Raw genomic sequence first — 24166 nt, 5'->3', positions numbered from 1 at the left:
TGTTTTAATGGTGTTTTCATTAAGAAATGTTGGACTATTATCAAAAATGACTTTTTAAGATTTTGCAATGATTTTGCATCTGGTAACCTAGATATAACTAGCATCAATGGATGTCTTATCACCGTCGTACCCAAGAAAGATAATCCTGAAATGGTTAATGACTACAGTCCCATTTCCTTTCTCAACTACTCCCTAAAGTTCCTAACTAAACTTCTGGCAAATAGGTTGCAAAAGGTCATTCTGCAAGTGGTTCATGCCAACCAATATAGCTTTATTAAAGGAAGGACTATCCAAGAATTCCTGACTTGGGCATTTCAATTCCTGCACATCTTTCATAAATGCAAGAAAGAAATTATCATCTTCAAGCTTTATTTTTAGAAAGCTTTTAATAAGGTGGAACATCAAACTATTTTGCAGGTCCTCAAGAATAATGGTTTTCCTGGTAAATGGGTCTCCTGGATAGAGAACATCCTCAACCCTGGGTCTTCTTCTATATTGTTGAATGGTGTACCTGGAAAACCTTTTCACTGCAAGAGAGGAGTAGGCAAGGTGACCGCCTCTCTCCTTTATTGTTTGTAATGGCTCCAATCAGTTATCAATAGGGGTCATAAAGATGAAAGGGCCTCCTAGTGGTTAGAGCACATCAGTAGTACCCAGCAGGTCTGGGTTTAACTCCTCGTGGGTGCGAATAAAACGGGTCTAGAATAAAAAATTATAAAAAATAGGTAGGGGTTTCCTCGGCTGACTTCGATTAAAAAATAGGGGTGGTAAAGGGTCCTCTAATTTAGCCTAGCACTTTTAAGGATTGAGCTCAATAAGGGTCGGGCTGAAATACTATATGATTTTGAGCTAAATATATTTAGAGCTAAGTTGGATTGTGAAGGAGGCATGAGGGCCACGATCCGTTACTGTAACATCCGATTTTTAGGGCATTTAAAAATACAGACTTTTTTTTTAAATACAACACAAACCTCTTTCTCCCCACAAAACCACTTTAAAATAAAACTTGCATAAAATACTAGCATAATTATTGCACATGATTGTTCTCTGGAAGTTTTCCTTTCTTCCTAAATACCCTAGGTATAAACCTTTTAAAAATATCTTCTTTTCCAAGGGTTAACATTCAAACATAAGGTTCGCTCCCAATCCTAGTCACGAACCTAGCTCCAAACCCTTTCGAAAAGACCCCATTTTTTATCCTATTCAAACCCACCCATCAAATTCGTTTCAAATTTGAAATTTCAAATTTGGAATTGAATTTACTCTAAAACAAATAGGAAATCTATTGGAATTAACAGCAGCCCGCCAACCTTGTTTTTGGCCCGTTACCGGTTTCGGCCTGGCTCACCTCCACCACTTTCTCACGGTGCTCAGCCCAGCTAGCCTTCCTGGCTCACCGACGCGCACGGCCCGGCTCGTCTACATGCGGTCCGCTAACACGCGGCCCAGCTCGCGTGCACGCGGGCCACGCCAGCGCCGCCCGCTCGCCCCTGCAACCGCCGGCGGGGAGCGATTCCCTCCGCTCCACCGCGACCCGCCGCCGCAGTAACTGTCCGCAGCTCTGCGCACTCGCGCCACCCACCTAGCCTGCTTAGCCTCTAAGCAAAACCATACGGCCCCCCTTTCCCCGCCTCATCCCCATCCGCACCGGCGGCCATCCCTATCCCCAAGCTCCCGCCGCGCGCCCCCTCAATCACTCGAGCTCATCCACTCTGCGGCGACGTGGCCGCCTCTCCTGCGCCCCCGGCAGCTATAAATAGCCCGCCCCACCCCTCTCCAGCGCTCACACTACCGAGGCGGGCAGCACCCTATCCCCTACGGACCGCGCCTCACACTCCTCCTCTCCCAGCTCCACAGCACCACGAGCGAGCTCGCCCCGCTCTCCTCTTTCTCCCGGCACAAGACGTGGCGCCGGCAGCGACCGGAATCGCCGCTTTGGCGAGATTCCGGCGCACCCCACGGTGGCGCCCATGGCGGGACGGCGGCGCCGCCCGGCCACCGACCGAGCCAGTAAGTAGTAACCCCCTCCACCCCCCCCCCCCCCCCCCACCCCCCACCCCCGCGTTCTCCCCTTCTCTCTCCGCCATGTGGGCCCGTGGCTAACACCGCTACTCACGCCGTCTCCTCCCTCCTTCCTCACCCGCCTACACCCGGTCCACGTGAGCCGCGCACGCAACCACATCCCCGGTCCATAGCCCGTGGTCCACGGACCACGTCATAGTGCCAAAGCCGTCCCCACCCCTTGCGTCAGCTACCTTTAAATGGCTACGCGTACACAGCTTGTGTACCCCAAATATGACTTAAGCCCTTCCCAAACTCCAAAAATTCCCAAAAATTCTCCAAAAATACTAAAAAATATTCTAAACATATAAATTCCTTCATTTCCCATTATTCATCACATTCATTCCCTTTTCCAAATATTTAGCTCTCACTTAATAGAAAAGTCTCTGTAAAAGTGCACCCAGAAATTCGCATCTTGATCATTGTAATTCCTAGCCAACGATAGCAACAACGGCCGACGTCATGGCTTACCATATGCCTGGGCTCCTCCTATATATAAATACGGTGCAACTCGTAGACGCTACGAATCACAGGTTGTGCTCTAAAATCACTGCTTGTTGTGACAAGCTTGAGCAGTCACAGAGCCACAGGTCAAATAACCACGACGGCCAACCCGACCAGAGGTCGATGAAGACATGAAGTGGTGGTGGCCGGAGCTCCTGCGCCACCCGGCAACGGCGGTGGTGATGAAGATACAGCAGGACAGGCCAGACATCGTTGTGGAAGTGCTCCCGCCCGGAGCGCCGCTCACGCGCGGAGCTGAACCTGGAGCGAGTCCGCGTCTTCATCGACGGCGCCAGCCTCGTCGCGTAGATTCCCATGTGCGGCTAGATCGATCGTCGGTCCAGGCAGCTTGCATTGTTGCTGCCTGGTTTGAGTCTCTAATCTGATCTACGTGTGTCTCTAAGTATATTCACTATAATATGTCAAACAAATGGCGCTGCTAGTGTCCGGACGTTCGATGGAAAATTTTCCATCAGACGCTCTAACAAAACATTAAAAATTACCTAGTGCAATACTAGGATTCACTGTTTGCAATATGAAAAAATAATATGTAAACATGAATACGCCGTCCGACTTTGGGATAGAAAATTACCACCACAATATAAACAATAAGTTTCATGCAACATTCACCGTGAAGCATGCAGAAACAATAGTTGCAATATCGATGCTTAACTATTGCAACATATGTCGTGACGTTCGATTTTTTTTAAGATTACGTATGTATGTTCTGTAGCATACCGTAAAACAAAACAAGGGATACCAACTTAAAGCAAACACAGACGTACTATAACTATATATAATAATTGCCATTGCAGAAAGAAGCATCATATATAATTTAAAACTCTATGGAAGCATGCAGAAACGTTTAACAAAGTAACATTGAAACTAAAATGCATAATTCATTCAAGACATGATATTTGTTTTCCGAGATCTAATGTTTGAGAAAAAAAAATGAGAAGTCCAGGTGCCTGAGCTTTGTTCGCCCATGAATTGATCATCTTTTTGTCATAGATGTTGTGCCTGAGCTTTGCTGATGTTCTGATGTCTGCTCTTGTATTTGTAACTGCTTCAATCGAACCATATCTGGGCTCATCTATTGGTGTAGATCATTCATATGTGAGCCATTCCCATCACTTATTTCTCTGCATATTGAGCTTGATAATACTGTTCAGGTTCTGGATCTGGGCTTGCTGTGTTTCAGTCACAGCTGCATGTAAAACAATTTGGATAAGACAAAGGAGAAAATTGTACTGCACTCATAGATCGGATGAAAACAGAGCATCAATGCAACATATATACTCAGCATTAATTTCACAAAACAATATTCTGCATCAGACTGTTAGTCCTCGAGATTAAACCTAAAGCCATTTTTAAAATTTATTTCCAATTACACATGTCCAGTCCATTGTTAAGAACACATTTGCACAACTTGATATAAATCAAAGGAAAATAAATCTAATGATATAATGGGATAAATAAATTGAAAAATCTGATCTATTGATGTAAGAATTCGATATTGTGGATGATTAACAAACACTACTAATGTGCACTGCATGTATACAACTTTTTAATTATTATCAAGCAAAGTCAAAGTGGACCGCATTGATTACATAGCAAAAACTACGCAGGAGATACCCGCAAAGAAAAAAACTATGCAGGAGTTAGCACGTCAGTTTGCATGTTGTACCTTGCCATCGAGCATCATTATTTATATATAATTAGTCCGCAAAAAAAGAAAACAAACTATGCACAAGATAACAGGTGTTTGACACGTGTAATTAAATATGTACGTAGTAAAATCTATGAACCTTGGAATATGTATAATTTAAGACGGAGGGAGTAATAAATCGTATGCATGATCAACTCACGACTTTCATACAAAATTCACCGACTTCAGTTACTGTACGCAATGCATCATCATCAATTTCTATTACCACCATCAATTTCAAGAACCGAGCACAAACTAATGATGGAATGAAGGAATGTACATACCGTCTTTCAGCATTGCCTGCTGCTCCAGCTCCTGCACCATCATGCAAATCTCCTTGTTATGTGCCTCAAGCTCAGCTTGTATCTCCTGCACTCATACAAATATATACACACAAAAAAAAAACAGTTACTCGCATTGTCACTTGAGAAATGAAGTGTTCATCATGCCCCCCCTGCAGTTGGGGCTTGTACGAGGTGAGAACAAACCTGCATCAATTGCAAATCTGCAGACAAAGTTTTGCGCTTCCACTCTAGCATCTCAATATTGCACTCGAGCTCATGGATGTGCATATCCTTGATCGCCTTTCTCTTTGCTGCAGACAACCGGTTTGATAGCATCCTGCAAAATATTTACATGGAAACAGATCGATTAGTCCCATCCAAGCCATGGTTAATGGCCTTCTCTCTGGTGACTACACGTAGTAATGGAAGTTTGAAAATCCAATTACCTCTTCGCCCTCTTGGGGTCAGTGTTCACAAGCTCTTGCAGGCTCCTGTCCTTCCTGATGATCTCCTTCTCAGCATCAGTGAAAATGACCCCTGCGACATGGCTTTGGCTGCTGCTAGCACCTGCCCTTAATGATGACGGTGGCAGCGGCTGCGACAGCTTTAGCGTAGAGTTGGAATTGTGACAAGGTGTGCTCCCGGCGACCTTGGTGCTGCTGCCATTGTACCTGCTCTCCACCGGCATCTTCAACGCGGCCTCCCAGCTCACCAGGCCACGGGCAGTGGAGTTGTCCGGCATCGAGTGCTGGATAGTATCCTGATCTAGCTCATCTTCTTTGTTGCTGATGGGCTCCTGCTTCACCGGCAGGAGATGTGCTTGCAGACCTGCCCGAAGCGCGGCGAGCTCGGAATTCAAGGATGGCTGTGCCGCGAAGCCGACGAAGTTGTTGCTGCCAGCACCGACACCCTGGGACGACGGCGGCGGCATGGGTGCCTTCATCTTCATGGCTCTGGCGGTCAGATTTGGCACGGCAGGAATGGAGCTGCCAGCGCCCATGGAGGAGTACGTACTTGCCTCCTCCAGCGGCGGCATGGGTGCCTTCATCTTCATGGCTCCGGCGGTCAGATTTGGCACGGCAGGAATGGAGCTTCCAGCGCCCATGGAGGAGTCGGCGTAGTGCCAGGGCATAGTCCCGCCGGTAGTGCTTAACATGCTGTACGTGCTTGCCTCCTCCAGCGGAGGTATGCGCAAGCTCGGCGGCAGCGGAGGCAGCTCATAATTCGATGACGGCCGTGTGAACCCGACGCAGTTGTCGTTGCTGCTCGGCAGCGGCGGGCCAGAGACAGCCGCCGGCGAGAAGAACGACATCTCGCTCTGCGGCCACTCCGCGATCTGCTCAAACGACGCCGACTGGCCTGTGGATGACCCGGAGAAGGCGCCCCGCTGGCTCGGGCAAGCGGGCAAGGCCAAGTCGGTCCACGATGGCTGTGGCGCCAACCCTTGCCACGGCAGGTCACCAAGAGACGCCGGGAAAGGAGTGGCCGCTGGTGGTTGTAGATCGACCATGCCAAGCGTGCAGGAGAAGGACGAGGGCAGGGACTGTGATGTCGTCGCGTGCCCATGGACGGAGAGGGAGATGTCCCCTACCGCCGCCGACCCAGATCTGGAGCCATAGGAGAAGAGGCCGCCAGACGGCGGCGGTGCCATCCCTTGCCACAGCTGACCACCAAGAGCTGCTGGAAAAGAAGTGGCTGCCGACACTTGTAGATCTGCCATGCCAAGCTCGGGGAAGAAGGACGAGGGTAGCGACTGTGACTTCGCCACGTGCCCATGGATGTAGTGCGAGCGGTACCCCACCCCCGCTGACCTGACTCCAGAGCTAGGCGCGGAGATGAGGGAGCTAGACAGCGGCGGCGCCAACCCTTGTAATGGTTGGCCATCATGAGTCACTGGGAAAGGGTTGGCCACCGGTGCTTGTAGATCGACCGTGCCGAGCACAGGAAAGAAGGATGAGGGCAGCGACTGTGATGTCGCATGCCCGTTGATGGAGGGGGAGCTGTCCCCCACCACCGCCAACCCGGATCCAGAGCCAGGCCCTGAGATGAGTCCGCTAGGCGGCGGGAAGAGCGAGGGCGGCGACAAAAAACTTTGGGCATGCCCCCTTTGGCAAGGTTTCTCCACCATGTTTCGGTGAGGCGCCGTCAAAGTAGCATCTCCAGAATGGCTCCACCATGGAAGCTGGGGAGAAACCGAAAAGGGGTTTACACCGTGCGCACGCTGGTGAAAAATTTTGCTTCCATCGGCTTGCTTGACGATTGCAGAGGAGATCCCGGTGGTGGAGGAACAGGAGGTGGTCCGCTCCATGTCAGCTAGGGTTTTAGCCCAGGGTGCAAACGCGAGAGAGAGGGTGGAGGGCTTTTGGCGGCGGAATGCTATGCGTGGAGGAGCGCCGGATGGGAGCCAATCGGCGGATCTAAATGGAGCCATGGAGCAGCTAGAAGAGGAAAGAAATAAAGCTAGTTATTCAATGTTTTCTTTATTTTAGGAGCGCGTCCTGGATGATATGTTTGAACGCGATATGAAATGGATGGGCCTCAATTTGATAGCATGCTAATGCACAGCCCATGTAACCCATGATATAGTGACTTGATGTGCAGCCCAAAGAGTATTGAGGAACCTAGATGGCTTCCAGAAGTTTTATAGTTATTGGGCTTCCAATGCTTGAGATTCGTGCGAACAACCCTATTCATTAGATGCTACTCCATCCTCCTCAGAACCCTAGCCAACATGGCCTTCAGCCACCGCCGCCACCGGCTCGCAGCCTCCTCCACGACTCTACAGTGTCCCTGACCACACCTCCTCCGCCAGCCTCGTTATGGGCCGCTGCATCCCCGGGTGCTTGCTACCTCCTCCGCTAACCCGCGCGCCACCTCCACCCTTCACTGTCAGCCTCGTCACAGCCGCCGCCTCCCTTGTTGCTGCCAGAATCCTCACGACACTCCCCAAGCACGCTGCCCCATACCCTGCAGGCTCCCGCACGACATTGGCAAGCACTGCGGCCCTACCGCCACCCCAACGTGGCTGGAGAAGAAGATGGAAAAAAATGTTGATAATTGTTTTGTAAAGTGATGAATTCATTTTGTCAAAATGTTAAAATAGGCTGCATAATTCCTTTTCTCATAGTTGTAGTTGTAGGGTTAACTTAGGCTTTTTCCATGAACCCATATATATGGAGGGATGGCGGGTTGGAGTGGTGGTTCTCTTGCCTCCTTCCAAACCCTAGATCATTTCTTATTTTTTCCTTCCCAAGTTCTTGTGACAAAGAGGAGAGCATAGAGGAGAGAAATGTGGGTGACTCTTGAACTCTTGACATATCATGTATGGGTGAATTCCTCATGGAGTTATCGAAAATTTTTTTGAATCTAGTGCTCCAACATCATCTCCTTCTGATCTCTTGCTATTTGGGATTTTTGCTATTTTTGGAGCTATTTATACCTGATTTTCGTTCTTGCAATACAAGATGTTTTGGTACGATTGTTTGGGAGGAAATCAGATCTTGGACATGTGCAACAACATCTAGGGTGATCCCCTTGAAAATCCCTGCACGAGCTCTTCGAATCTAGAGTTTTTCTTCTCAACCTTGTGTTCTTCTTTCTTGGCTGAAATCCATGAAATCCATGGTGAAGTCTCGATCTTTTTTAGAAGATCAAGACTTGACGTTGACTCACTAGGTTATTGAGAATATATGGCTAAAATTTTGTGTAATTTGGAGATCATTTGATTGGTTTTTGAGGCCTTGACGTTGACTCAAAGTTTCAGATTGTTTTTCTGGGCTGTTCGAAAGTTATGACACTCTGTAGGAAGTTTTGATAGGAGGGAAGTTTCGACATAGGACCAGAAGTTCCGATGGTTTATTTTTGTAAGTCGAAGAGCTCTTTGTTGGCAATTTCCCAAAACCTCCAACAGGTGAGTATCCAAAGTTCCGACACAGGGTCAGACGTTCCCACCTTCGGAAGTTCTGATAAGAGGTTTAAAGTTCCAATACCTGGAGGGTGTTTGAGTTTTGGTTTCACATTGAATCTTTTGTGTTTGCTTCCACGTTGCTTCTAAGCATTCCTAGTATTATTCCTAGGGTAAGTAGATCCGCATTCCTAGTATTATTCCTAGGGTAAGTAGATCCATTGTAACTACATAATATTGACGATTGTTAGAAGAGAGAGTTGAGGATTGCTTTGGGACATAGGCCGACTTTTTTGAAGAAATTTTAATCGATTTCCATTCACCCTCTCTTATCGCTATCTTGGTACTTTAAAGTAATACTTCGCAATCATTCTATCGCCCCCTTGAAAATTTAATCTTCCTTTTGTTGCAGATTGGTTCTCAGCACGGGCCTTCAAGTAGCTCATGCAAATGAAAGTCAATTGAGCAGTGTGGATTAATTCGTTCCATGGAGGTACACGAGCACTTGATCCAGAGGAGAGACCAAGAGAACACGAATCCAAGCAAAATCCAAGCAAATTCCTCTAGGAGACCAGGAGGTCAAGCACAAAGCTCCAAACAAGATGTATGCCCGTAATAGGTACTCCCTCCGTTGCAAAATATAGGTCGTTTTAGTTTTTCCAAATACATAATTTTGTATCTAGAAAAGTTAAAACAACCTACATTTTGAAATGGAGGGAGTTTAAGCAACGATGGTGGCAATGGCAGACGTTAGGGTGTTGTCACGAGATTGTTTACCAGATACCTTGCTAGGAGCCCTCCATATAACCAAACAATACAGCGACATCAATACTTGGGAGTAATCACAAGCAAGGGCGGGCCGGTATTCAGTTGAATATCCATTATTTTTGGCAGAATTTTTTATCTATACAGTCTATATTATGTATAAGTATTCAAAAAGCAAATAATGAGATAAAATAACATGCTATTGAAGCAATTCAGCCCAAAACATAGAGCCCACCTCTCCCCCAGATCTCCCACTCATGACCCAGTGCTGAAATGATCTAATCTGGCCCAATTCTTCTCCTGATCTCCCATTCTCCCTTCCAAACAGCAATTCTACAGGACTGCTAACTACAGCACGCAAGCAACTCAATTGTGAATTGGCAAGTTAATTTTGCTAAATTGACATCCTATTTCAACATACCAGTAATTGCAATTTGCAAATGTCTATGAATTTGTGACCATGCAAAGCGAGGCAGCGAGGATTACTTGAAATAGTATTATGAAACACGAGTAATTTTACTATATTGATCATTTAGTACATCTATATGTTAAATTCATGTTTGGATCAATTTTACGAATATATGATGCTTGTTGTAGTCAGTTTTGTGAATCTATCATTTAGGCTGTAAAAAAAATTTGACTTTCAAAATTTTGAATACCCATGTCGTCGATCTTGGGCCCACCCCTGATCACAAGTCTCGATAGACATAAAATTATAAATATAATGAGCAGCAAGGTGTGATGGTGGCCAGAGCTTCTGGGTGCATTGGTGACGCGGCGGCGATGAAGATAAGTCACAGCAGGTCCCACATTGACGTCGAAGTGCTCCCGGCGACGAGCCGGGGTTCCAACCAGACGTTAGTGGCATCCTCACGTACGTTCCGACATCATAATTTACAAAGCAAAGAGACCATCAAGTTGACCGCGTGGCCTAATGGATAAGGCGCTCGCCTCCGGAGCGGGAGATTGTGGGTTCGAGTCCCATCGTGGTCGCTTTTTTATTTTTGTTTTCCATCTTTTTTTGGTTCCCCGATTTCTTTCCACATGGGCCCCTCTTCTCGGCCCAACGCAGCATCATCACTCGATCTTGCTGCAAGCACTGCTGCCTCGTGCTCTCTTGACTCTGGGCCACCTTCGGGCCTCGTTCAAGCCCAGCGCCCCCACCATCCGCACTACTGCTGCTGCAACGTTCCATGGGCCATCCCTCCGACTGTTCCGTTGCCGCCGGCGCGTGCGTAACCGTGACGTGCCAACTACTCTTGCTCTGCTCACGACCGGAGCGTTGAAATGGTGTCCCCACAAGGTTCTGCTAATTTCCGCGCCGGACAACATGTCACGCTAATCTACATGCACACCACGTTACGAGTCAGCTGATGTTGAAGGATTTTGTCCAAAATGAACAATTCAGTTTACGTTGAATTCGTCAAAACTGGGACCTGGGATCGCCCAAACATGCATGAAAGATCGACAAAAGGTGATCCGTTTCTCGCTTCCCCCGGCCCTTTTGACCCTGTTTTTTTCACATTTTACACCGTAGTACCGTACCATTGCTGCAATCCTGCCCGTATGGTCAGCGCAACATTTCCCATACGCATCCATTGGCAAAACTTTTTCCTTTCAATTTTATTTGGTGGACTCCTTTACTTCGGTGCACACAAGTCTTGGTCAACAACTCAAAATCACACAAAAATCTTCATCGATGCTACTCCTCGCTACCATCCACGCGCTGCGTACGTCTCCTTGAGCAAAACCAAGATTATTTACACTCCGTATACTTGTAAGTTGTAACCAGTGTCAATGGCAGTTGAGGATGGTAGAGCAACAGTACGAGGCTGAAGTATTTGTTTTACAAGTGCGTGCTATTCTAATTGAACTGCTCCTAAGTGTGACTTTTATGCGTTGCTTACATTGATATGACCACGTTGCACTGCCGGTGAAAACGCCTTTAGTATCAGGTTCTAACCTCCCTAATGGGGGCTTTTAGAATCGGGTTAAATAACCGGTACTAAGTGAGACCTTTAGTACTGATTGTTTATACCAACCGATACTAAATTGGCTGCCACGTCGCGTGCGTGGCCGAGGTCAATTTAGTATCGGTTGGTAAGTCTTTTTTCTTTTTTGTTTCTTTTCTATTTTTTATTCTATATTAGTATTTCATATTTGTTTCCTTTACGTATACTAGTTCTAATACGCTAATATAAAGTTGTATTTATCTTTAATATTACATTTGATATAATATTATATATATAGACATCTTCTGCATTCACGTTTATGAATAATATTACATTGCATCAACACTTGAAGTTCAACATTTGGATCAACTATTCTAAACCTGAGTCCTGACGGTGATGCAGATTTGATCCATAATTATAGAACTTTCCCGCTGGATTTACTACCTCATCCAGAAGAAATTTACTGAGTTGTTTTTGAATTGTCCTGATTTTTTCCGTCTCAAGGAGTGCTTCCTTCATGTTTCTCATCTGTGTCATGGGTAAAGGTTATTATATAGTAGATCAATGGGTCTGCACAATTAGAACTAGTTTATTGTTAAGAAATTTGTATACGTACTCTGAATTCGTGGTCAGTTATATGCTTGGGACCTACAAAGCCATGGATGAACTCACATACGTAGTATCTGCATAAATTATTCTCCAAATTCTATCTCAAACACTATATATATATATATATATATGGAAAAACAAGTTATGAAATATTTGTTGTGTTCAAGAAAGTATCATGAGATGTGAAAATTCAACACATACCGAAAATTCAGGCTTAAAATCAAGTTCCTCCTTGAATTCACCTACGTGATGTCAACGGAAGCGAACCCATGCTTTGTTAAGAATATCTATGAGGCTTTTGTATTGATCTCTTGATTTCCTCAAAGAGTCCATGATATAGATCGCGCTTTGATCAACCGCGATAACAAGGAGTATCCAGTGGAAGTTGTACGTATATGCATAGCCAAAGCTAGCTAGTCTTATGTTTAACTACTAGTTCGAAAAAGAAAAGAGATGGGAAATACGTTCATTTGAAGTTGTACGGTAAAAGTATGTACTTATTGTAATATTGGTTGTGTAGAAACTTATATATGTTCTTCAAGATCTGATTTGGTAGTTGACTCGTTTATAATATCTGGATCTATGAAGCCGATGTCATAGTATCCTTTCCTCCGGCAAATTTGAATCTCCATCCTGCATGATAAAAAATTGAATAGGAGTTAAGGCCCTGTTCGCTTCAGCTTATAAGCCGGCTGAAAAGCTGAAACGGCTGATTTGTTGTGAGAGGAAAATACTGTTTGGTGGCTGATAAGCCGGCTGAATAAGCTGAAGCGAACAGGCCCTAAGACATCGCATAATGACTAGAGCGGGGATTTTGAAGTTAGAGCAAATTAAAGACTTACAGAATCCAGGAACTGATAAGTGACTTGTCAAGTACGTCTTGATTACTGATAAGTGACTTGTCAAGTACGTCTTGATTGTAAGGAAATAGAGTTCTTCCAGTGGCACATTTATAATGTCTTCCCCACAGATAAATATTGATCTCCAATCCGAACTTCAAGCGTGAGTAAACCGTTGTTTGAAGCCTCCATGTACCATTGGTGCAATTTGTACATCTTCGTTGGAAGACAGTCCACCAACTACGATCACATAAGCTGTTTTCCTAACTCAAATTTCCATTTAGCAGCCCCAGGGTGTTGTTTCCCTAACTCAAATTATTAATTATGTACTTCTATTTCATCTTATTATCTCTACGTACCACAATTTATCTCGCTCATATTTGCAAATGATCAAAATATGAATAAATTATATTTTTTCCTATAATTTATTTAGCTCATATTTGTAAAGAACTAAACTATGAAATTATTCTTCTAACCTCGTATCAATTTCTTTGATTAATATGAAACATAGCATCAAAAAATTGTAGCTTATTCTAAAAATTACAAATATGAGCTCTAAATAACACATGCATATAAATGAAATTTTTCTCCATTGTACCTTATTCTAAAAAACATAAATTACTCTAGCTCTAAAGTATAGAACTTAGTATACTAACCATGTATTAAGGGAGGATGAAGTTTCTAACCTTTAGAACACTTGAATGAGTGAAATCCCACAAAATGATCAAAAATCCGGCAGCACCTCCCCTATTTCGCCATGAATGGATGAAGCCCGAGCTGGAGGAAATAGCTCGAGCAGGAGGAAGAAGATGCCTGATTTATAGGAGGGAAGTTAGTACCGGTTGGGGACCTCCAACTACTAAAGGTCACCCATTAGTACCGGTTGGAGCCTCCACCCGGTACTAAAGGCCCTCAAGCATATAGTACCGGATGAAGGCTCCACACTTAATACCGGTTGGAGCTTCCTTCCCACCGGTACTAAAGGGGGTGAGGGAAGCTCATGGGATTTTATCCAAAATGAATAATTATCCGTACCAGCATGCGGATTTTGTCCAAAATGAATAATTCAGTTTACGTCAAAATTGGGACCTATAGTAGCAATCATGTTGATTCGACGAATATCGAGTCAATAATGGCTTAACTTATTATCAGCGTCCCCTTCAATCTCTGTAGTAGCAATCATGTCCCTTTTTCGAGTCAATAATGGCTTAACTTATTGTAATATTGGTACTATATAGTGCCACTTTTTTTAATAATTGTGCTAATATAAATTTATTGAAAATAAATACTAGTGATCAAAGTAACGCGAAGATACATATAATAAGAAAAGTCATTTTGGAGTAACATATACTATATATGTGCATCAAAGTTCAGTTTTAGGCGCCCAAATAAATCGCAACGAGGGAAGCTGCAGCTTAAGTTCAGCACCCTTGACTTGACTAACAGACCAAGGCCCCGTTTGAATACTCCTGCTAAAGTTCACCTGTCACATTGGATGTTTGGATGCTAATTAGGAGTATTAAATATAGGTTAATTATAAAACTAATTGCACAGATGGAGTCTAATTCGCGAGACGAATCTATTAAGCCTAATTAGTCCATGATTTGACAATGTGGTGCTACAGTAACCATTTGCTAATGATGGATTAATTAGGCTTAATAGATTCGTCTCGCAAATTAGCACAGGGGTTCTGCAATTAGTTTTATAATTAGCTCATGTTTAGTCCTTCTAATTAGCATCCGAACATCCGATATTGCTAAAGTTTAGCACCTAGTATCCAAACACCCCTAAAATAGTTGGTCAATGTTCAAAAGCAGCATCGTTGTGCTTCCACACTACAAATGTGTAGTATTATTAGCAGAGGAAGTCACAAAGCCACTGCAGTCGCGGTATGGTGTAGTATTAATGGCAGAGGGAGAAGGGATGCGTGAGGGGAGGTAGCCTTAGTACCGGGTAGAGGTTTCATCCGGTACTAAAGGTCCACATTAGTACTGGGTGAAGCCTCCACCCAGTACTAAAGGTTCTCAAGCACATTAGTACCGGGTGGAGGCTTCAACCGGTAGTAATGTGCAACCTTTAGTACCAGGTGAAACCTCCACCCAGTATTAAAGGGCTTCACGGGGGTTTAGTCGGGGACTAGCCGTTAGGTCCGGTACTAATACTCATATTAGTACCGAGTCAAAATGTAACCGGCACTAATGCAGCGGGGTCCTTTTCTCTTGTAGTAACCCTGACTAATAGACTAATAATAGTTGGTCAATGTTCAAAAGCAGCAGCGATTGCTTCCACACTACAAATCACAAAGGCACTGCAGTCGCTGTATAGTGTAGTACTATTATTAGCAGAGGGAGACAACGACTTTGTTCAGACAAAAAGATGCGATCACGAAGGCACTGCAGTCGCTGTATAGTGTAGTACTATTATTAGCAGAGGGAGACAACGACATTGTTCAGGGGGTGTTTGGGAAGACCCTATTAAAATTTAACACCTATCACATCGGATGTTTGGATGCTAATTAGGAGTACTAAACATAAGCTAATTACAAAACTAATCGTACAGATGGAGTATAATTCGCGAGACAAATCTATTAAGCCTAATTAGTCCATGATTTGACAATGTGGTGCTACAGTAACCATTTGCTAATGGTGGATTAATTAAGCTTAATAGATTCGTCTCACGAATTAGCACAAGGTTCTGCAATTAGTTTTATAATTAGCTCATGTTTAGTCCTCCTAATTAGCATCCGAACATCCGATGTGACACTGTTAAAGTTTAGCACCTCGTATCCAAACAGCCCCAGACAAAAAGATGCGATCACGAAGGCACTGCAGTCGCACAGTTGGTGATCAGCATGTTTCTTCCGTGTCCACGCCTGCATGATGGTGATTGGTGATGATACTTTTTTCATCTTTAAAGTTTAAACACACCTCCCCGGGTCATTTGCATTTTTCATAGAGAGAACGAAGCGAGATGACCAGCAGGTGCAGCACAAGCGGCGGCGGCAGCCATGGGCGACTCCTCTGGCTGCTGCTCGCGTGGTCATGCGTGGCAGCTGCTCGAGCTCAGCAGACAGCACGAACTGATCCGGTTGAAGGTACGTCCAACTGTCCGTATAAAGTACCATGCATATTGGCATCCGTACATAGCATATTTTGATGAAAGAGATCATAAAAAATTCTTGTGAAATTCTTTCATAAGAATTTGTAGATTCACCATCCCATCATTTTGAGTGTAGGAGTTCGATGTAGTAACTTCTTAATTGGCTTGAGCGTTGCAAAAAAGAAAAAGTGTTTTTCTTTGAGAATTTTCGGTTGATTCATGCGTGGATAAGCATGCCGATATATGTTTCCGTGTGCGTGAAATTGTGCAGCGGCAGCGCTGAACACGATCCTGCGGCGATGGGGCCTGCGCGCGTCGCCGAGGTGGAACATCAGCGGCGAGCTCTGCAGCGGCGTCGCCGTCGATGACACCGAGGTCGACAACAACCCCAACATCAACCCGGCCATCAAGTGCGTCTGCTCATACAACAACGCCACCGTCTGCCACATCACCAAACTGTAAGTTCCCTCTCCCACGGTCCCACCCAGAGCACCGCCTGCCGCTGCTGCCCACCACCGGCTCGACGAAACGACTGAGAGGGGCTTGCGTCTCGTTGCTCGAGATTAGGTCCTGTTCGTTTGATTCTGGAAGCTGTCAAGATTTGCCCGTTTGAGGTGTTGTTTTGACATGTTTGCTTCTGCAGGAAAGTGTACGCCCTGAATGTTGTCGGTCAGATACCAGCCGAGCTGCAGAACCTCACCTATCTCAGCAACCTGTATGGCTTCTAACTTGTACCTGTTCTGTTTTGAACTTGATTATTTTTTTTCTGAATAAATTCTGTCAAGTGTGAACAACTGTTAATCCGTAGACCACTATTTTTGAAGTTCAAATTCTGCTCCATGTTCTGTATGCCCGTATTTACGTGGCAAGAATCAGTAAATAGTAGTCATCAGGTATTCTTTATTTGGCTGATGGGTTTGGATGCTTTGCTCATGTTTCAGGAACCTGATGCAGAATTATTTGACAGGTCCCGTGCCATCATTCATTGGAAAATTTCCTATGCAGTACCTGTAAGAGTTAAATTTCAAATTGTGAGTGTGCCTCATTTACTAGCAAGTGCTTTGTCTTGACCATCTCTTTTTTCAAAATATTACAAGAACCTTGGCTATCAATCCACTATCTGGAACACTACCGAAGGAGCTTGGGAATCTTACTAACCTTATCTCATTGTAAGTGTTTTCTTTTATTTCTTACTTTGGCTATTAAGTTCTACATTAAACTTGCTACTCTTGCATGGCTACTCAACGTTGGACTACAATTTAGTAATAGGCGAAAACAAGCACATATTTCAATAATAAATATTAAGCCTGTCAGTGTTATTTTCCCCTTCTATATGGTGTTTCATATATTAAAGCAAGTAGTGAATCATCTAGATCAGATGGCTCATCAAACAAAAAAAATATGCTTCTTTTCTGCAAATAACATTACATACATGTATCACAGTCTAAACTATTTACTTTTTCTTTCAGGGGTATTAGCTTGAATAATTTTACTGGTGAACTTCCTTCTGAATTGGGCAACTTGGCCAAACTGGAGCAAATGTAAAACAGAGCTCTTGAACTTCCAAACTTCACTTCTGGAAGACTAAAATTTAGTCAATGATCTTTGCAGATATTTTGATAGCTCTGGCTTCAGTGGTCCATTCCCTTCAACATTCTCAAAGCTTAAGAACTTGAAGATCCTGTATGCTCAATACCGCAGCAACACTTGTTATATATCAAATGTAATATCATAATGTTATTGTAATATATTTTCTTGTGCTTGCAGGTGGGCATCAGATAATGATTTCACAGGAAAAATACCTGATTTTATTGGGAGCTTGACTAAGTTAGAAGTTTTGTAAGTGTACTAATAATTACTTTGCATGACCATTTAATACTTTTTTATGAACCATGAATTCTTGGAAACTGTTCAAGGAACTTTTCTGCACATAGTTCTTTCCTTATGCATAAGCACAGTAACTCTTTCTTTCTTCGCTCCTAATAGAAATGTAACACATTTTCACTTATGTTCTATGTGTGAGTTCATGCACGAGTTTTGTGGTATTTTGTTTGTAATAATTCTTAATATAATGATAGATAGCTCCCCTATGATTCAAGAAAAAGAAACAGTTTCATGTGATCAGGTCAAACTGGTTGATAAAAAATGACATTTGTTGCATACCTTTTATTATGTTCAAATGACAAATGAAGTTTTCGGCACCCGGCTTATTAGGAACAAAAATTTATGAACTTGTAGGAGATTCCAAGGAAATTCGTTTGAAGGCCCAATTCCGGAAAGTTTGTCCAATCTAACAAAATTGACAAACTTGTAAGTACTAAATTCATCATTGCCCCTGTTCCTTTGATACTTGACATGGTTAAGCTTATCATGGAAACTAATTTGTTAAATTTCTTCATGTGCAGACGGATTGGTGATATTGTAAATGGGAGCTCTTCAATGTCGTTTATTAGTAACTTGACATCTTTGGATGTCCTGTATGCTACATGCTTTTCACTATAGATGTATAGTTTCATATCTTTGGCAGTGTAGTAATTAAGGTACTGACATTGGATGTCTTTGTACAGAATACTGAGAAACTGCAGGATATCTGATAATCTTGCAACAGTAAACTTTTCTAATCTAGCGGGATTGACCTTACTGTAAGTATTGGATTATTTACCATAGTACCAATATCTGTTTCTATTTATTTTCTTTCGCAAATTTCCATTAGGGGCATCTTTTCAAGTAATATTTCTTTTTTTTAGCAATTTCCAAGTATTTCTGTCTCATGGTGCAGGGACTTGAGCTTTAACAATATCACAGGCCAAATTCCACCATCCATACTGAATTTGGCCAAGCTTGGATTCTTGTAAGGAATTCCTTTTGGAGATCATCTTGATAATGCAACTGACCTCTTGAGCTGACACTTGTATGTCTTGTCTGTCATAAACTTTAACAATTCAGGTTTCTTGGGAATAACAGCCTTTCTGGAAGCCTGCCTGATGTTAAAAGCCCTTTACTGAACAATTTGTACGTCAGGCAATTTCGCAATGTAGCCTAATAAGTTGTTTCTTTTTTCATTACTAAAACAGTGTATTCATTCATCTGTAGTAATTTTATTTATTTTGCAGAGATTTCTCATACAACCAGCTCTCTGGTAGCTTTCCTTCTTGGGCTACCCAGAATAATTTGCAATTGTAAGTTGAAACTTCAAAATTTTCTGTATCAAATAAAAAAATATAAATATACTCAAAGTTGCACCTCTCTGCTTTTTAATAAGTTGTTTTTAAAAGGAATTTGGTGGCAAACAACTTTGTCCTTGGCAGCAGCAACAACAGGTACTTTTTAAATTGAATTAACCTCCCAAGAGTTTTATTTTAACCAAGAGCTCTTAACTTCTAATTTCAATCCAATTATATGTACAGCATTCTACCTTCAGGCCTAAACTGTCTCCAGCAAGATATTCCTTGTTTCCGTGGTTCTCCAGAATGTATGCTTCTCACTCTTAACTATCTTCAGCATTTGACATGATCACAGCAATTTCAATATGGTTAGTATTTTATACATCTTCTTTTTAACTGCAGATTCTTCCTTTGCGGTAGACTGTGGCAGTAGCAGATCTATGACAGGCTCAAATAATACTTTTTATGAAATTGATCCTACAAATACTGGAGCTGCATCATATTATGTTACTGGTCAAACAAGATGGGGTGTTAGCAATGTAGGAAAATTTAATGAAGCCCCAAATGGAAGTTACATAATATATAGCCCCCGGCAGTTTCAGACTGCACAGGATTCGGAACTGTTCCAGACAGCAAGGATGTCACCATCATCGCTGAGATATTATGGCATTGGACTTGAGAATGGAAATTACACTGTTGAGCTTCAGTTTGCAGAGTTTGCTTATCCAGAGTCACCGACCTGGCAAAGCATTGGAAGGAGAGTTTTCGATATATATGTCCAGGTACATATCGGGTGCATCACATAATAGGAGTTTTGTTGTTTCCTAGAAAAAAAGGTTCTGAACCCTTATTTGACCTTTATACAGGGTCATCTAAAAGAAAAGAACTTTGACATAAGGAAGACGGCTGGTGGAAAATCTTATGTTGCAGTGTATAAGAAATACAATGCTACTGTGTCTAAAAACTTCCTCGAGATCCATCTCTTCTGGGCTGGCAAAGGCACTTGTTGCATTCCAACACAAGGGTACTATGGACCGATGATCTCAGCATTAAGTGTGACACCAAGTAATGTCTTCCCCAATCTATGAATAGATTAGCTTGAAATAAGGACTTTATTGGATATTAATAGTGTGAAACCCCTTTTTTCAGATTTTACTCCTACTGTGAGAAATGGTGTTCCTAAAAAGAAAAGTAAAGCAGGTGCAATTGCTGGAATAGTGATTGGCGCTTCAGTTTTAGGATTAGCAGCCCTACTTGGAGTCTTTATGTTGGTAAAGAAGAGAAGAAGAGTGGCACAGCAGCAAGAAGGTATCAAATATATTTGTGCAGTAACTTAGACAGCAAATCTAACATTCAACTGATTCCGATTCTTTCTCATGTGAAATGGAAAACAAAATAAACAGAGCTTTACAACATGGTCGGAAGACCAAACATCTTCAGTAACGCTGAACTGAAGTTAGCTACAGACAATTTCAGTTCTCAAAATATTCTTGGGGAAGGCGGATATGGTCCAGTTTATAAGGTTCTGTACTCTCCCCACAATTTAATCTTATGAAACAGTAAAGTAAAAAAATTTATAGAAGTTGGTAGCATATGCAACTTTCTTGAAACCTATACGGTCAAACATTTATGTAACTTTAAGTTCTTTTTGCAGGGTAAGCTACCTGATGGGAGGGTAATAGCTGTGAAACAACTTTCTCAAACGTCTCATCAGGGGAAAAACCAGTTCGTGACAGAAGTGGCCACAATTTCTGCTGTGCAACACCGCAATCTTGTGAAGCTATATGGTTGCTGCATTGACAGTAACACCCCACTGCTGGTCTATGAGTTCCACGAGAATGGAAGTCTCGATCGAGCACTCTTCGGTGCGCTCACTTCTGCTCATCGCCACCTGTCTGTTAAGCACATTTCTCAAGGTTTTGTTTCTGAATGTACAGGGGACAGTGGCTTGAACCTCGACTGGCCAACACGCTTCGAGATCATTTTAGGAATTGCAAGAGGCCTGACCTATCTTCATGAGGAGTCCAGCGTGCGCATCGTGCATAGGGACATCAAGGCCAGCAATGTCTTACTTGACATCGACCTCACCCCCAAGATCTCCGATTTTGGGCTTGCCAAGCTGTTCGATGAGAAGAAGACTCATGTCAGCACTAAAATTGCAGGCACATTGTAAGTGCAATTCACCACTCCCATCTTATGAATGTAGCTCTGAACCCTGATCTGATTGCATTTTCCTAACCATTACAAGTGGCTATCTGGCGCCTGAGTACGCGATGAGAGGCCATCTGACTGAAAAGGCCGATGTTTTTGCATTTGGGGTGGTTGCACTGGAGACTATTGCTGGCCGATCAAACACGGACAATTCTCAGGAGGAAGACAAGATCTACCTCTTTGAGTGGGTAAGCTGATCAAACATCCTTAAGCCCATGAAAACACATCAGTTCAGAGCTGTCAAGCTACTCACCACTGAAGCACTCTGTTCCTAACTTCCTGTGATGTACAGGCCTGGGAGATGTATGAAAGGGATCAAGCACTCGGCATATTGGATCCAAGGATCGAAGATTTCGACAGTGTAGAGGCCTCGAGAGTTATCCATGTCGCGCTCCTCTGCACGCAGGGATCACCTCACCAGCGACCACCAATGTCGAGGGTCGTGAAAATGCTAACCGGAGACATTGAGGTGACTGAGGTGGTGACGAAGCCAAGCTACATCACTGAGTGGCAGCGCAGGGGCGGGAACACCAGCTACGCTACCAGTAACTACTCCGGTGACACAACTGGGGAGTTCAGCGCGCAGAGGGAGACGATTGCACCCCTCACCCCGTCGCCGGCGATGACTGGAGTTATTGACGAGGGAAGGTGATTGGAGGCTACTGTTGGATTATATATATATATATATATATATATATATATATATATATATATATATATATATATATATATATATATAAATAAACGATAAATCTTCATGCATAGTTGGACGACGTCTTGTGCTAGATTTGCCCCTTTTTTTTCTTTAGTATCCTTTTGCGAGGTATGTGCTTGTGTTTTGTTTGTTTGTTAAAGCATTGTACCCTGAGATGCTCTTTTTATATGATGGTTAGATGCATGATGTTTGATTGATGGAACTTTATGCACATATCTAGCAACAAGATCTTATTAATACATTGAGTTGAGCTATCTCCTCTTACACCTAAACAATATTCTGATACTCTATCCGTTTTATATTATAGGTCATTTTGACTTTTCTAGATACATAGTTTTTACTATGTATTTAGACATAGCATATTTCTAGGTGCATAGCAAATCTATGTACTTAAAAAAGTAAAAAACAACCTATAATTTGGGAGAGAAAAGGAGAAAAATAGCTTGATATGTGCTCACCCTGCATCTCCGTGATTTCAAGCATGAACCATGTGCACATATATCACACTCTTGAATCATGGCTATGTCGCATTGAACTAGACACAAGGTCCCGAAATGACTGGCTTCTTGAATCATGGCAATGGCAAGTAGCCAAGTTGATGCGATGGTGAGTTGTGACTCACCAACTACTCTACAAAGCCAGTTACAAAACTGTTTGATGGAAAATTATTTTCAACACTACTGGACAGTCAAGCTGTCTCTCTCTCTCTCTCTCTCTCTCTCTCTCTCTCTCTCTCTCGGGACCATGCCTCCAACTCTTGATGGTCCGTGCATATACAGGATTAATGGCCCGATTTTGTCTCCTGAATTCGTCAAACTGGATTGTGATTGGCCAAAAAATTAAAAAATGAAGATGTTGTGCTGAAAGGTAAACAAAGGCAAGATGACAATAACTAGACTATCAACATCGGTATCAGAGACAATGCCTGGCCTAGTCTTAGATCTGTTCCTAATGGCGATTCATTTCAGTCCTTTTAGGAAATTTCCTACCGGTGTATCATCACTGCAGACTCGTATGCGTCCATGTTCCATTGGTGTCGAGCGCGATAAAGATCAAAATGACGTCTTCAAAAAGACCACCAAATAAAAGTCATTCTGGAATCATGTACTAAACCCAATACTTCACCTATATGGGCAGGGAAGTCCATTCACAATAACATAAAAAATATTCTTTCATTTTCCCCGCATTGCAATCCACTGAGTAGCTAGAGTGAGACATACTCCCTCCGTTCCGTTCCAAATTGTAGATCGTTTTAGCTTTTTTAGTAGACGCATAATAATATCTATGAACCTAGAAAAGTCAAAACGACCTACAATTTGGAACGGAGGGAGTACATGCATGATAGCTTCAACCCTCACATTAATTGATACTCCCTCCATCCTAAATTGTAGGTCATTTTGACTTTTCTAAGTCCATAGATGTTTATATGCATCGACATAGTGTATGTCTAGATGTATAATAATATCTATGAGCCTAGAAAAGCCAAAACAACCTACAATTTGAAACGGAGGGGTACATGCATGATCGCTTCAACCCTCACATTGATCGATACTCTCTCCGTTTCAAATTGTAGGTCATTTTGACTTCTCTATATTTAGCGAGTCCCAATGAAAATCATGAAGATAGAGCCAATGAAGGAGATCTTAACATTCCACCTGTATCCGCATTATTTGAATGCAAGGTGTTAGAGTATATGGCAACACAAACTCGGACTTTACAAGCAATGGCTCAAACCATGGTCAGTATCCCTCAGTGTATCACAGAGCACACCTCACTCCCTCGGAACCACAACCCTATCACCAGTGATGACCATCACGTTTCGTTTGCTCCACCACCGTTCGACAACGAGAAGCTATTAGCTATGCAGGCTCAAGTCTTACAAGGAAGGATACACACTGACACATCATCCCCTCATAACAAGGAGATAACCAAGGCTAGAATTCTCACTGGACCAGTGAAGAGGCAAGTTGCTGAAGCCTGGGACTGTCAAAGGAACAAGAGAAACCATGGAACGTCAGAGCTGGAAATGGAGAGACAATACGAAGATGTTACGATTCCAGGAACACCATCATCTTCCATGTCTCCAGAAAGAAGATAGCCTAATGATAGCTAAAGCTAGACAACATCATCATTTAGATGTCAATAAGAGGAGGAAGTTGTATGCTCAAGGGCCATCCCTAGAGGAAGTTACTCAAGATGAAGATAGTACTCAGACTATGAACCTTGAGGGTTGGAGTATCTCTTTCAAAGAAATTCAGCCCTGGAGGAGTAGGCGAGCCAAGAAGCCAACTAGTAAAGCAAGTCAAGAGAAGATGGAGTTACCTCAACCATTGGCAGATAACAATACTCAG

The 24166-nt window shown here is 43.1% G+C and overlaps 2 protein-coding genes and 1 non-coding gene across 4 annotated transcripts; 2 read left to right on the top strand and 1 right to left on the bottom strand.

The window, feature by feature from the left end:
• Window positions 1-3347: 3347 nt before the first annotated feature.
• LOC117860739 (uncharacterized) lies at window positions 3348-6685 on the bottom strand. The gene is made up of 4 exons (XM_034744114.2): window positions 5004-6685; window positions 4762-4894; window positions 4558-4642; window positions 3348-3772 (listed from the first exon to the last, which is right to left on the bottom strand). Exons 1-4 carry the CDS (start codon window positions 6683-6685, stop codon window positions 3696-3698), a joined length of 1977 nt encoding a protein of 658 aa, XP_034600005.1. The 3' UTR covers window positions 3348-3695.
• Window positions 6686-10146: 3461 nt separating this feature from the next.
• On the top strand, window positions 10147-10219 carry TRNAR-CCG (transfer RNA arginine (anticodon CCG)). The gene has a single exon. It is a non-coding gene; the product is annotated as a tRNA-Arg (tRNA).
• Window positions 10220-15560: 5341 nt separating this feature from the next.
• On the top strand, window positions 15561-22069 carry LOC117860125 (probable LRR receptor-like serine/threonine-protein kinase At1g56130). 2 transcript variants are annotated; one of them, XM_034743356.2, is made up of 24 exons: window positions 15561-15720; window positions 15997-16183; window positions 16369-16440; window positions 16667-16735; window positions 16823-16894; window positions 17195-17266; window positions 17337-17408; window positions 17493-17564; window positions 17964-18035; window positions 18131-18202; window positions 18293-18367; window positions 18505-18576; window positions 18672-18737; window positions 18839-18904; window positions 19001-19045; window positions 19133-19197; window positions 19292-19671; window positions 19756-19954; window positions 20039-20197; window positions 20293-20411; window positions 20544-20754; window positions 20827-21058; window positions 21138-21288; window positions 21393-22069. In XM_034743356.2, exons 1-24 carry the CDS (start codon window positions 15597-15599, stop codon window positions 21750-21752), a joined length of 3084 nt encoding a protein of 1027 aa, XP_034599247.1. In that variant the 5' UTR covers window positions 15561-15596; the 3' UTR covers window positions 21753-22069. The 2 variants fall into 2 exon arrangements, with proteins under 2 accessions (XP_034599247.1, XP_072150521.1); XM_072294420.1 differs by having other exon boundaries at window positions 20544-21058.
• Window positions 22070-24166: the final 2097 nt, after the last annotated feature.

The sequence above is a fragment of the Setaria viridis genome, chromosome 6 (assembly GCF_005286985.2).
Source record: "Setaria viridis chromosome 6, Setaria_viridis_v4.0, whole genome shotgun sequence".
Lineage (NCBI taxonomy): Eukaryota > Viridiplantae > Streptophyta > Magnoliopsida > Poales > Poaceae > Setaria > Setaria viridis.
The sequence above is the reverse complement of the archived record's forward strand: the minus strand, read 5'-3'. Positions and strand labels throughout refer to the sequence as shown.

What these genes read in the sequence shown, in the direction of transcription:
- LOC117860739 (XM_034744114.2), bottom strand. Translation starts at nt 6,685, where the DNA reads ATGGTGGAGAAACCTTGCCAAAGGGGGCATGCCCAAAGTTTTTTGTCG. An exon ending in GACCCCAAGAGGGCGAAGAG is followed by an intron (nt 4,895 to 5,003) that starts GTAATTGGATTT and finishes AATATTTTGCAG; the next exon opens with GATGCTATCAAACCGGTTGT. An exon ending in GCAGGCAATGCTGAAAGACG is followed by an intron (nt 3,773 to 4,557) that starts GTATGTACATTC and finishes TTTTACATGCAG; the next exon opens with CTGTGACTGAAACACAGCAA.
- LOC117860125 (XM_072294420.1), top strand. Translation starts at nt 15,597, where the DNA reads ATGACCAGCAGGTGCAGCACAAGCGGCGGCGGCAGCCATGGGCGACTC. An exon ending in AAATTTCCTATGCAGTACCT is followed by an intron (nt 16,736 to 16,822) that starts GTAAGAGTTAAA and finishes AAATATTACAAG; the next exon opens with AACCTTGGCTATCAATCCAC. An exon ending in CTTAAGAACTTGAAGATCCT is followed by an intron (nt 17,409 to 17,492) that starts GTATGCTCAATA and finishes TTGTGCTTGCAG; the next exon opens with GTGGGCATCAGATAATGATT.